This window comes from Bufo gargarizans, chromosome 2, assembly GCF_014858855.1.
Source record: "Bufo gargarizans isolate SCDJY-AF-19 chromosome 2, ASM1485885v1, whole genome shotgun sequence".
Taxonomy (NCBI): domain Eukaryota; kingdom Metazoa; phylum Chordata; class Amphibia; order Anura; family Bufonidae; genus Bufo; species Bufo gargarizans.
In genome coordinates this window covers 69,082,439-69,095,598 of record NC_058081.1, presented here as the reverse complement: position 1 = coordinate 69,095,598, position 13,160 = coordinate 69,082,439, and the positions used below count along the sequence as shown (strand labels likewise).

Genomic DNA, 13,160 nt, shown 5'->3' with positions numbered 1-13,160 from the left:
ACACGTGCAGCAGCCATTTTAGGAAAAAATTTGATTCGTTACCACAAAGCGTGAGGGAATTCGGCTTCTGTGCGAATCAAATTTTTCCTGAAATTCGGATCGAATTCCACTTTGTCAACTTCGATTCATCTCTATTGGCCATCTATGGGGGGTTTAGAAACTCACCCTCCAAAATAGATCTGCAAAGGGAAGCATACTTACCTGCTACCTGCCAATAATGTCTATTACTCCTGATGCTCCTCATACTCCTCATCAATTGTTTCGACAGCAATCAATTATCGAGGCGATCGTAAAAAGTCAACAGTATGTGTGCGCTCATTCAACAGCGCAGAAGCTGAACGTGCACCTGGCCAAGTTGCTGGTACTACTGCCCCTCCATTTCCATGTAGTTGACTCTACACATTTCAGATAACTGATGGCTTGTGCCGAGCCAAGGTGAAGAGTCCCAAGCTTACATTACTTTTCCAAAAAAGCTGTATCAGCCCTAGACACATACGTTGAACAGAAGGTGGGCCAGTCATTGGGCCTTTCGGGGTCTGGTAGAGTTCACACCAGCGCTGACGTATGGAGTTGTAACTATGGTCAAGGACAATATATGTCATTCTGCAGTGTCCTGAAACACACTGCTTAATGTTGTGATTGTGTTTCATGTAAACTGTGCTTGTAAATGTGTTCTCATAAAGTTGCATAGGGAGGGGGAGGTTCTAACAAGCCTCCAAGGGTTAACTCCGCAGAAGGAGCAAGAAGGTCAGTGTGTGCAATGTCTGACTTCCGCAGCCATTTTGGAGAGTTATCCAAACTCCGAACTTAGTTCCATGTACCAGCCCATAGAAGGGAAAAGATCACAGTATCTCCAGGCAACTCAGAGAGGGAATGAGGATATTGACGAAGGAAGGTAACTGTCATTTACCAGCCTCCAGACTCCTTTGCATCAGGTGGAGAGATTCCTAGCTACAAGCTGCCCATCATAATTAAAGACTGAGTGTAGTATTCCTAGAAGAGGATGCAGAAGTATAGGATTATACAGTACAGCAGAGATAGTTCATCCCTCCAACCTGGAGAAATAAGAGAGAGAAAGACTGATTGTCATCGAGGACTATGCCTTATGCAACTTCTGGGAACGAATGTGAATCACTGTGAAAGCTGCCTTTATGTAAATGAATGTTGCATACCTTGATAATCTGTGGATCAGCTTCAGTAAAGTACTGGGAGTTCGTTAAAAGCTCGAGTCTCCTTATTCTATATCATCATTACTACTACTCTCAACATTTGCACCTAGCGGTGCTGGCGTCACAAACACAGGGGCCCAGCCACTAGAAGTACCCTAAACACCCCCACCATCAAGGGCACCTCAACTTCCATCTGACTGGTGTTCCCTGTAACCGAGAGTGCCCCGGAGGATTTTGTGCTGTCTTCCCATCCACTGCACGCTGGCCCCAAGGGACAACTTAACTATGAGTACTACTATCCTCTGCACCTTATCACTAGTACGCTCACGCACATTATCCCTAGGGTGTCCGGTCGTTGCAATTCACAGTCCACTGGGTACATGTGGTTCCAGCCCAGGCACACCAGCAACATGGCAGGTGATGGCAATGCCGCCTCTGTACTGTAATGCTGAGATTTCTGTGCCAATGTACTCTTCTGCCTCCTCATCCTCCACCTTGTCCTCAGCCTCCCCTCTAGGCACGGTTCACAGTGGTCCTCCAGCATATCACCTAAGCTAGGCGTTGTCACGTGGTTCTGCACCTTGTTAGCCTTGGTGAACTGAGCCACACTGGGGAGGAACTGCCCTGCATCAATAAAGAAATCGAACACTGGCTGTCTCCTTGCCAACTGGTGATAGGAACCATGGTTACTGATAACAGGAAGAACATTTGGTCTGTGCTGCATCAGGCAGGGCTGGGTCACATGTGTACATCTTCGATCTCATTGGCACCCGATTCCTCAAGAACTGCAAGAGCTGTTAGAAATGTTGAGGAAACTCTTACCGTGCAAAACACGCCCTCATTGATCTGCAAAGGCAAAATACTCTTCCGCCATATGTTAGACCGCCCGTATGAGCAGAGGAAGGCGGTCAACGATTTCTTAATACTGCAGACGGACAGGTTTACTCCCTGGTGTAATTTCCACATTATCCAGTGGCAGCTCATGCGTGACACATGCCATTTGCTCAGGCCCTTTGAGGAGGCCATTTTATTTGTCAGTCAGAAGAACTACGGGATTGATTCCCTTCACATCCCGTTACTGTGAATCATGTGTTTTTAATTTTTTTCTATTACGGCGATCACCTCACAGAAAATTTTTAAAAATATTTTAACAGTTCTGACTTTTTGGGATGTGGGGATACCTGATATGTTTATTATTTTTATTGTTTATATATTTTTATATGTAAAATAAGTAAAGGGGGGGTGATTTAAACTTTTAATATTTTAATGTTTTAGGGGGGTTTTTGTAAAAAAAAATTTTAACAATAACTAGAACCTGGCTAGAACCTAGGATGTTTTGATCCCTTGTCCCATTCACTCTAATATAGCTTTTTTGGGGTGAATGGCATTATACTACATTCCCTGCTGAGCTGTGCCTCGTGCGCAGCATGCCGTTTACCATGGCAGGCCTGGAAAACTTCAGAAGTGCCCTGCCTGCCATGGTAACTGATCAGACCCCTGCAATTTCACTATGGGGGCTCCGATCGGAAGGCAGAGGGAGGCGCATCCCTCTGCCTTACCTCACAGATGCAATCGCAGTTGACTGTGGCATCTGAGGGGTTAAATGACGGGGTTTCGGCGGGATCGTTGCCCCCTGTTACTGAGGCTGGGTGTCTGCCGTATGATACAGCCAGCACTCACCGCGTATGGAGGAGGCTCACTGCAGCAGGTCCATACATTCCCTCAGTCAACGTGACATACAGGTATACCTGATTTATAGCGATTCATGACAAATTCATTTGGAACAAATCGAATTTCTTGTCGCACTTAAAATTTTGCTCATCTCTACTCATCACATACAGATTTTTGCTCTTTTTATTTATGCCATGATATATGTGTTTTCCTTAGAGCACAGTCACAAGGATAATGTGTATGGGAATATGGTTGAACTAGACAAAGAACCAACACTGGCCAGATCCATCGAAGCGTCGACAACCATGGGTAAAGTATCTTTCTTTACATTTATGAGACCATTTCTTTTCATTGCACCAAAGTCTTGATTACAGATCTACCTTTTTGTTTATGTAGCCCTTACAATCTACAATATGTCAGCATGGTTATAGACTACAAAAACAAACCCTTGTGTACAGATGTACACCTAGCCTTTCTGCTGCCTAAGGCCAAAACGTAAAGGGCGCCCCCACATGCCAATTTCTTAACCTAACCCCTTAACCACAATGAAAGCGCTCATTGCCCATGGCCCTTCTGCTGCCCCCCTCTTGCCCCTACCTGATGCTGCCTGAGGCGATCGCCTCACCTGGCCTCATTGGTGGTGCACCCCTGCCTGTGTAGTCTAATCCTTCAGTCTTGTGTTACTCCACTCCCGATGCGATTCAGCCCCCACAGTATATATGGGATGAAACACAAAACTAGCGTCATGGCTTCTGTTTCTGAATGGATCCCAATGAGTCCTGATGGATCCCATTGATATAACTTTGTGTCCTAAAGGATTCTGTAGGCCTATCAGTAGATCAATAGGCTACACTAATGTGAACCATCTTCCAACCTAGAAGCAAAAAGTCCCTTGACCACTTGTAGAGGGTTTCAGCTGCTTCAGTTTTGATTTTTCAAGGTATATCACTGATAGAAGATTGACCATTGGGGGAAGTTGGAGACAATTTGGTAATGCTGGATTTTTTTTAACTTGCAAATATGTCTGAATAGGAGCCGAACACATAAAACAGCAAAAAAATAAAAATAAAAAAAAAGTTTAACCTTTCCAAAATCTGGAGTCTGTAAAACAAAAGAAAATGTGATATTTCATTAATAATGTCTCTCATTTTCAGATGACGATATCAGTGATGATGTGTATGTGAACGTGGATGATCTAAACAAAGAAGCAGAACTGAAGAGATCTAAGGAGAAGAAAACACCAAAAACCACGAGTAAAGCTTATTAAATATCCATTCTGAGCAGTGATGGTCAGTTCACAGTGTTCGCCAGCGAACACATGCGGGCTGCCATCTTTAGTAAGGTAGACTCACCCGTCCGGCGATGCACAGGTAATCCCTTACTTGTGCCTGTGCCGGGAGCCAGTCTGAAATTAAATGCGGTCACCGGGAGCAGGCAGTTCCGAGAACAGCCGCCGGGGGGCCTTCATCGGGCTGTTCTCCGAACTGCCTGCTCCCGGTGACCGCATTTGTTTCAGACTGGTTCCCGGCACAGGCACAAGTAAGGGATTACCTGTGCATCGCCGGACGGGTGAGTCTACCTTACTAAAGATGGCAGCCCGCATGTGTTCGCTGGCGAACACTGTGAACTGACCATCACTGATTCTGAGTCTAGTCTAAACTTGTGCATCTGAACACAAATGCAAAATACATCTAGGTAGAAGATAAAATGAAGGCGTTTAGTAATTTAAACATACTGGGGGAAATTTATTAACACTGGTGTAGCAACTAATCAGATTCCACCTCTTATTTTTCAGAGCTCCTTTGGAAAATGAAAGGTAGAATCTGATTGGTTGCTAGGGGCAACTAAGCCAGTTTTCCTTTACACCAGTTGTGATAAATCCCCCTGACTGTGTCATCCATGAGTTCACATTATAAACCGTAGGCAGCACGTAGGCACGTAGGCAGTCCTAAACTCTATAGGGTGCCTCCACATGTGCCAGATTCTATTGAAGAAATACACTTGTACGGGTGTCAGCGATGCCTCTACAAGTAATTTTACGCTTTGCACACGGCCGTATGGCTTTTTTTGTATTTTGCGGTCCGCAAAAAACAGGTCTGCAAAAAAATATGGATGACGTCCGTGTGCATTCAGTTTTTTTGCGGAATGGAACAGCTGGCCCCTAATAGAACAGAACTATCCTTGTCCGTTATGCGAACAATAATAGGACATATTCTATCTTTGAACAGAATGGAAAAACAGAAATACGGAAACGGAAGGCATACAGAATACCTTCCTTTTTTTTGCGGATCCATTGAAATGAATGGTTCAGTATATGGTCCGTATACGGAAAGCAAAAAACGGAACGTAAACGGAAAGAAAACCCGTTTGTGTGCAAGAGGTCTTAGGCTCCATTCACACGTCCGCAACGTGTTTTGAGGACCGCACATTGCCGGCACTAATAGAATATGCCTGTTCTTGTCCGAAATTGCTGACGTGAGACATCACCTTTAACTGCTCGGGTTGTGGGGTAAGCAGCCTCTTATACATATGTCTTTTGGTCACTGATATGGTGGTCAGTGTATAGCGGACAGTATAGGATGTTGGGCTCAGGGGGTTAGTAAGACCATAGGTGGCTAGGGTTAATAAGACTTTTGTTGGGTTGAATGCACAGCAGCCTGGTATAGACAAGTGATAAAGTACAGAGTGAGGTACTCAATACTGGACTGTGGATCATCAGTATACCTCCAATATCAGGTGGATCATCAGTATACCTCCAATAGCCTCTCTGCTGCCTGAGCCGAAAACTTAAACTGCACTCCCCCTCCCCAATGCCAAATTCTTAACCTAACCCCTTCCCTTCAGCCCATGGTCCTTCGGCTGCCCCTCTCTTGCCCCTACCTGGTGCTGCCTGAGGCGATCGCCTCACCTGGCCTCATTGGTGGTGTCCACCTGTCCAATATAGTGTATCTGACTGCTATGATGTGTCCAATATAGTGTATCTGACCGCAACCTATAAACTGAAGCTCCACAGTAGTTCTGGCTGTCTGGCCTTCAAAGAGTGTGAATCCTAAAATCTAATGAGGCCTGGGGGTCTCATGAACAAGTATTTAATAGGGTCCCATTTGGAATTTTGCCACGGGGCTCCTTCCTTTCTGATTGTGCTGGTAAGAAGACAAAATAATACTTCACTTAGTGTAATATCTTGCATCACCTTTGGTTAGGACTGCTTGCTGCTTGCTCTGTGTTTGTCTTGACTCAGGCTGTTCCTATAAAAAAAAAATTCTGCGCTTTACAGTGAAGATCAGCTTTCTAAGACAGGTTGCTGTGTATAAGCACAAGCCCACCATAGGATAAATCTAAACTACAAGTCACCAAATGATAAGGAGGGGAAGGCTAGCACCATGTTTGGGTTGTGCCAAAAGAAAGACCTAATGCTTGTATATCTCGAGTACAATATTGTATTACTCTAGGTCACTAGACAAGAACTCACTATTGTGCTAATATTCTTCTCCTTTATTTCAGAAGTGTCAACGGGGATAGCCACAAAGGCACGGTTAATTCTAGCAGCTTTGATATTTCTATTTATCATGTTCCTATTTTTGATTGTCATCACAAGTCTCCTGTTAAAATACTGTAAGTTTTGGTTATCGTGTTTTCTTCTTCTTCGTCTTCCTCTTCTTCTAGTTCTTATTATTATTTGGGTAGAACACAAGGCAAAGGGTTCCCTTCTCTGATGAGTCAGATTTTCTGCTTCATCAAATAGATGGTTATTGGTATGTCAGGTGAGAAACATCAGAGAACAAAAACCCTGCGGAAATTGCTGGAAGGACACATGGTGGTGGAAGTGCTATGGTCTGGGGAATGTTTTTGTGGCATTCTCTAGGCTCCACTCATCCATGTGGAAGGCACTCTCAACCAATTTGGCTAGGAATCTATACTTACAGATCACATACACCCCATATATGCTGATTGTCTTCCATGGGACAGATGGGATTTTCCACCAAGAGAATATGACATGCTAGTAATGTCCAACATTGGTTTCCAAGTACTACCCTGGCCTCCTAATTCCCCAGACCGAAACCCAATTGAGCCTCTGTGGGACCACCTCGATGGTTGTGTTTGCTCTATGGATCCTCCCCCAGGCACCCTCCAGCAGCTGTGGGATGCACTACAGTCAGCATGGTTCCAGATACCTGTGACAACCTACCAGGACTCACCTGGAGTCACCCCCAGCCCTGTCTAGCTGCTGGAAACTGCACATGGCGGTTACTCTAGCTATTAGGTGGTGGTCATAATAATGTGACTCCACTGTGTAGTTTTTCACTTATCTGCTCTTAATTCCACAGATTTGGCAATGAGTGAAGAGATGTCACATCAGAAGAATCATGGTAAGCATTATCTACACTATGTTGCACAATGTACTTTTAGTATCGTACCTCCAACATACTCTTGGTAGATTATAGATTTCTGAAGATGAATGTAAAGATAGATAGAAAATAGATAGATAGATAAATATATAGATACATATGAAATAGATAGATTCCTAAAGGTCTATGTCAGTGAAGGGGATCAATGCTAATATCCCTGGTGGTCTAGGGTTAAGACTAACATGTGCATCATGAGCCTACTATATTTAAAGTCATGTTTCTGTTGATCTTGCAGGGAGGGGGGTTAATGCTGATTTCTGGAGATGTATGCTAGTAAAGTCAATGATAATATCCCTGGTGGTCTGGGGTATAGAATAGGTTAACTCCTGCTAGCACCAGTACTGAAAGTTGTTGGAATACTCTTTCTGGCTTCAGCTTTTTGTTAACTTCCCTGTGGTTTAGGTTTATAAGATTTACACTTCATTGCAGTAGATAACCACCACCTACTACAACCCCAACAAGAACTATTATCTTCATGTACAGTTCCAGTCCATTCAAGTCAACCTTCTTACCTTAAAGGAGGTTTCCAGGGTGTTGGATCAGCTTTTATAAGGGCTGTGGTGCTTGTATAAGCTACAGTTTTTTTTATTTTTAACTCATTGATCGACCTGCACACCTTCAGCTTAGTGGTAGCAATGCAAGGTTTTGCAGTGTCATCCCATTACCCACTACTAAATAGCGGTGCAGGGTATTGCAAGGTAACCGAGACAAAGTTTGATGAGGGTGTAGTGTTCACACAAGTGCTGCAGTCCCTTCAAACAGCTGATCGTTGGTGGAGCCAATAGTCCGACTCCCAACAATCTAGTATTGGCCTGTCATTAGAATTGCCTATCAATATGCTGATCCTGTAATACCCTCTTAACCATACAAACAGGAAAAATAATCATATGTGCTCTTACACCTCTGTTAACGGTGTGCGAGCTGATATACTGTAAATGTCTTAACTAATAAGTAACTCACGTGTTTCTCATTTGCTCTGTCTTAAGACAAGAGATTGGAGATTACTTTTAGTTACTTTTAGCATCAGAGTCTGTGAACATGAAATTGCAGCAAGCCCCTGAGGAGCCAGAGCGGAGGAAGGCAGTGGTACTTTGGCTGAAGAAAGTCTATCACAGTGGATTTCCTCACACCGTTGCTGCCTAGGGCCATTGCAGTGACAGGAAGGTGCACCCTTTTTTCCCTTGGGGCACTTTCTGGTTTTAGGGCTCCAGACAGATGGTAGTTGGGGTGCCCTTGCTGTTAACATTTGTATGGGTGAAAGGCAGGGCGTGTAGGGTGTGCAATGGCTGACATTTCCTTTCTCTCTCCCTCTTTCTTAAGAAGTATTTCAATCTAAAGATGACTCTCTCTTGGTAGATAATGCAGAGATGGTTGGTCTGTGTAGCGGAAGGCCTAGGTCTGAGAAGTGGTGCACATGGACTTTGCCCCCTCTCTCCTTCCCTGCTAACACTAGACTCCACAACTAGACTAAGCTAGGGGTAGAGCTTCCCTCAGGACCATGATAGAGTTTATCTCCATCGCTTCCATACTTTACCATACTGGGGACCCAAAGCATAAAATGACTTAACAAAAATGAACAAAACAATTTGTAAGTACCTACTGCTCTGGGGTACTGCAGAGTAAATTTGGAAATGTGAGGGTAAGGCCACATGTACAGTTTTTTTAAAGAAGTTTTTTAAGCCCAAACCAAGAGTGGATTCAAAAAGGAGAAGTCATATCTGCAGGGGTGCATCTAGCCTCCCTGCTGTCTGAGGCAAAAACTGAAATGGCCCCCCTCCCTAATGCCAATTTCTTAACCTCAGCTCTTCCCTTCAGCCCATGACCATTCCGCTGCCCCTCTCTTGCCCCCACCTGGTGCTGCCTGAGGCGATCGCCTCACCTGATCTCATTGGTGGTGCACCCCTGCATATCTGTCTCTTATACTTTTGCACCTTTTGGGGTCTACACCTGGCTGTGGCTTCCAAAATTGCAAAAAAATTCATTATTTAGATTCATCACACATTTTACAAAAATTCTTCTGCCAAATGAATCTGAAGTTTTGGTGATTTGTTTTGAACAAATCGTTCAAAACTGTGATCGACATTGTACTTTTACAGGAAGACAGGGCAGGGAGGATGAAGACAGAGGACCACATGTGCGGCGGACTCGACCGCGGCCAGGGGTCCCCTTTTAGTGATGGAATAAATATTTTGTCGTGACGCCAGTTGGCCGTGAAGCAGCAAGGACACAGGGCCCCTTCTAGTGTTGTGGTGGTACCCAGGTGTAGGAATGCCAGAGTGGTGTAGGGTGGCCTAACTGTCCCTTAATGGTGTTGCACTTGTCACTGTGCTCCTACCTGGATACGATGGACCCCGGGCAGTGTTGTCCAAAGCAGAGCAAAGGGGTAGTTGGTAAAGGGGATGAAGAAATAAATCAAGTCCAGACCTCGTATATAGTAGAACAGCAGCTTTACTTTCAATGAATGTTTCTCCAAACAGTTTACAGGCTTTGTCTTGGTTTCCAGCAGGCGTTAGCATGAACTGTAGCAGGCAAACTCCTCTGTGCTACATCAGTCGCACTCAGGCTCCGCTGTGCTAACAGGCTGGCTATGGAACTCAGCTTCTTCTTTATGCTGTACTTCACTTTATGTGGTCTGGTCTGTCTCTAACTTTATCCAGGGAATCTATACCTCCTGGCTTCAGAGGCTCTTTGCTTTGGCCTCCAGATCCAGCTGAGCTGAAGGTGCTCAAGCTGGCCTAGACAGGGCTCATCCAACAGGGACGGGCTCCTGCTTCCTCCCCCAAGCAGGGGGTACTCTCGACTGACTTTTATCGAACTAGTCTCCACCCTCTCTTAGGGATAGCTAGAATGGAAAGAAGGGTTCCATTCTAGATAAAATAGCTCTGCCATTTATGTGTCATGGTCTTACCTTCCTGCTGTTCTCCTTCGTTTGACATGTGCTGGCGGCCATCTTGGTTTCTGGGTTTCTTGTAGCCTCCCACCCTGCGGCTTCTCCTTCCCACTGGGAGGAGCTGGATGCCTGGCTCATATATATAGGAGGTCTGTGGCTTCAGTTCCTTGCTTGGTCCTCCTGTGCTCACATGCTTCTAAGACTGCTGCTGCTTCTGGTTCCTGATCCTGGCCTCGTCTGACTACCCTGCTGGTTCCTGATCCTGGCTTCGTCTGACTACCCTGCTGGTTCCTGATCCTGGCTTCGTCTGACTACCCTGCTGGTTCCTGATCCTGGCTTCGTCTGACTACCCTTCTGGTTCCTGATCTCTGGTTTCGCAAGACCCTGCTTCGGTTTAGCCATCCGTTTGGACTTTTGCCTTACAGCTTTATTTTCAATAAAGCCTTCTTATTTCCACTCATCTCTTGTGTACGTCTGGTTCATGGTTCCATGACATTAGGACCAAGCCATGAATTCTGACGGTACAGGGCCATCCTCGCTACCTACGCTGGTTGCCAGACTTGATCAGCAGGATCACCTGTTGGGTCGGTTCGCTGTGGCATTGCAAACCCTGCTTGAACGCACGGCTCATTTAGCTTCCGTTGCCGATGGGTCGGTTGTCGCTCCTGGGCCCGCTCCTACTGCCGCTCCGGTTGTTGCGCCAGAGTCTACCCCGACACCTGTTGCTGCGCCTGCGGTGTTTCGGGGTATGACCGGTTCTGCCCCCCTTCCACAGCGCTTTGGGGGAGAGCCAACTCAGTGCCGAGGTTTCCTTAACCAGGTGGGCATTTATTTCGAGTTGCTGCCACATGCCTTTCCTACTGAGAGATCAAAGGTGGGCTTCTTGATCTCGCTGCTCTCGGACAAGGCCTTGGCCTGGGCCAGCCCTTTATGGGAGAACAACAATCCGGTGGTTGCCGAGTTTTCCGGTTTTGTTGCTTCTCTTCGGAAAGTATTCGATGTGCAGGCTCGTGCTGCCTCTGCTGCGAAGCTCCTTATGTCCATCAGACAGGGTTCATGATCCGTAGCTGAATACGCCATTGAGTTTCGTACCCTGGCAGCAGAGGTGGGCTGGAATAATGAGGCTCTGGTCGCTGCTTTCTCTCATGGTCTCTCGGATGCCTTGAAGGATGAGGTTGCAGCTAAGGACCTACCAGTGGAGCTCGAGTCTCTTATTTCTTTCCTGATTTTGATTGACACCAGAATCAGGGAGAGACCTTCCTTTAAGGAGAGCCTGCGGAGGTCTTCTAACAGATTGGCGTCTACGTTTGCTGTCCCACCCGTGCCTCCCTCTCCTCCCACGCCTCCTGGGGATGACTTGTCTGGGGGTGAACCCATGCAGCTGGGGTTTGCTCGCCTGTCCGAGGGGGAGAGGGTACTCCGGAGACGCGAGGGCCGATGCATGTACTGTGGTCTCGGTGGGCATTTTCGGTTGGCATGCCCGAACCGTCCGGGAAACGCTCGCACCTGAGATCCTGTCGGGGGCAGATCTTGGGTGGAGTCTCCGCGTCCCCGGTTTCCCGTGTTGACAAACCACTGATTACTGTTGTCCTCTCCTGGGTCGGGGGCTCGGTGACGACCCAGGCGTTGGTGGACTCTGGTGCTGGTGGTTTGTTCATTGATAGCGTGTTCGCTGCCGCCAATTCCATTCCTCTGCAGCCTCGAGGTTCCCCACTGGCTCTTGAGGCGATAGACGGCAGACCCCTTTTGCCGCCACACGTGACTCAGGAGACCCTTCCAGTGGGGATGGCCATTGGTGCCGTTCACAGAGAGTCGGTCTGTCTCCAGGTTATTTAGTCTCCACACTACTCGGTGGTCTTGGGGTACCCCTGGCTCCAGAAGCATAATCCGACTTTCGATTGGAGATCGGCCGAGATCCTCTCGTGGTCACCGCAGTGTGGGGCTAGTTGCATCCATGGGCCTGTCAAGTTGCTGTGTACTTCCTCGGACTCTCTGTTGCCTCCTGAATACGAGGAGTACCGGGATGTATTCGATAAGGTGCGTGCGGTTGCCCTACCTCCGCACCGCCCATACGATTGTGCCATAGAGTTACAATCTGGTGCCGTTCCTCCTCGTGGCAAAGTCTATCCACTGTCGGTAGCGGAGAATGAGGCCATGGAGGAGTACGTGAGGGAGGCGCTTTCACGCGGACACATTCGCAAATCCTCGTCCCCGGCAGGGGCTGGATTTTTCTTTGTGAAAAAGAAGGGCGGTGAGTTGAGGCCTTGCATCGATTACAGGGGTCTCAATCGCATCACGATCAAGAACGCTTGTTCGATCGCCTCAAAGGGGCCACGGTCTTTACCAAACTCGACCTGAGGGCGGCATATAACCTGGTAAGGATCAAGGCGGGCGATGAGTGGAAGACCGCGTTTAACACCAGGACCGGTCATTATGAATCCTTGGTTATGCCCTTTGGGTTGTGCAATGCGCCCGCAGTCTTCCAGGAATTCATCAACGATGTTTTCCGTGACCTGTTGCAGCAGTGTGTGGTGGTCTATTTGGATGACATCTTGGTATATTCTGAATCCATGGAGGCCCACATTCTGGATGTCAGACGAGTGTTGCAACGGTTACGAGAGAACAAGCTGTTCGGTAAGCTTGAGAAATGCGAATTTCACCGATCCCAGGTAACCTTCTTAGGTTACATCATTTCCGCTGAGGGGTTCTTCATGGACCCTGAGAAGGTTTCGGCTGTCGTACAGTGGCCCCAGCCCAGTGGTCTTCGTGCCCTGCAGCGCTTTTTGGGCTTCGCCAATTATTATCGGAAGTTCATCAGGGACTTTTCCATGCTAGCCAAGCCTCTCACGGATCTGAACAGGAAGGGCAGTAATCCACAGGTCTGGTCGCTCGAGGCCATCCGAGCTTTTGAGGCTCTAAAGTCCGCCTTTGTGTCGGCTCCGATTCTGTCGCATCCCAACCCTGGGTTGCCTTTTGTCCTCGAGGTGGACGCGTCTGAGACGGGAGTAGGCGCCCTCTTGT

General features: G+C 47.0%; 1 protein-coding gene across 4 annotated transcripts in view; it reads left to right on the top strand.

Moving 5' to 3' along the window:
* Positions 1–13,160, top strand: part of LOC122929450 (CD209 antigen-like protein E) — a 77,027-nt gene that overhangs the window by 24,612 nt on the left and 39,255 nt on the right. For all 4 annotated transcript variants that reach the window (XM_044283027.1, XM_044283025.1, XM_044283028.1 and 1 more), the window contains exons 2-5: positions 3,057–3,149; positions 3,995–4,093; positions 6,345–6,455; positions 7,169–7,210. In XM_044283027.1, the coding sequence (XP_044138962.1) occupies positions 3,057–3,149; positions 3,995–4,093; positions 6,345–6,455; positions 7,169–7,210 (345 nt within the window). The remainder of the gene's footprint in view (positions 1–3,056; positions 3,150–3,994; positions 4,094–6,344; positions 6,456–7,168; positions 7,211–13,160) is intronic.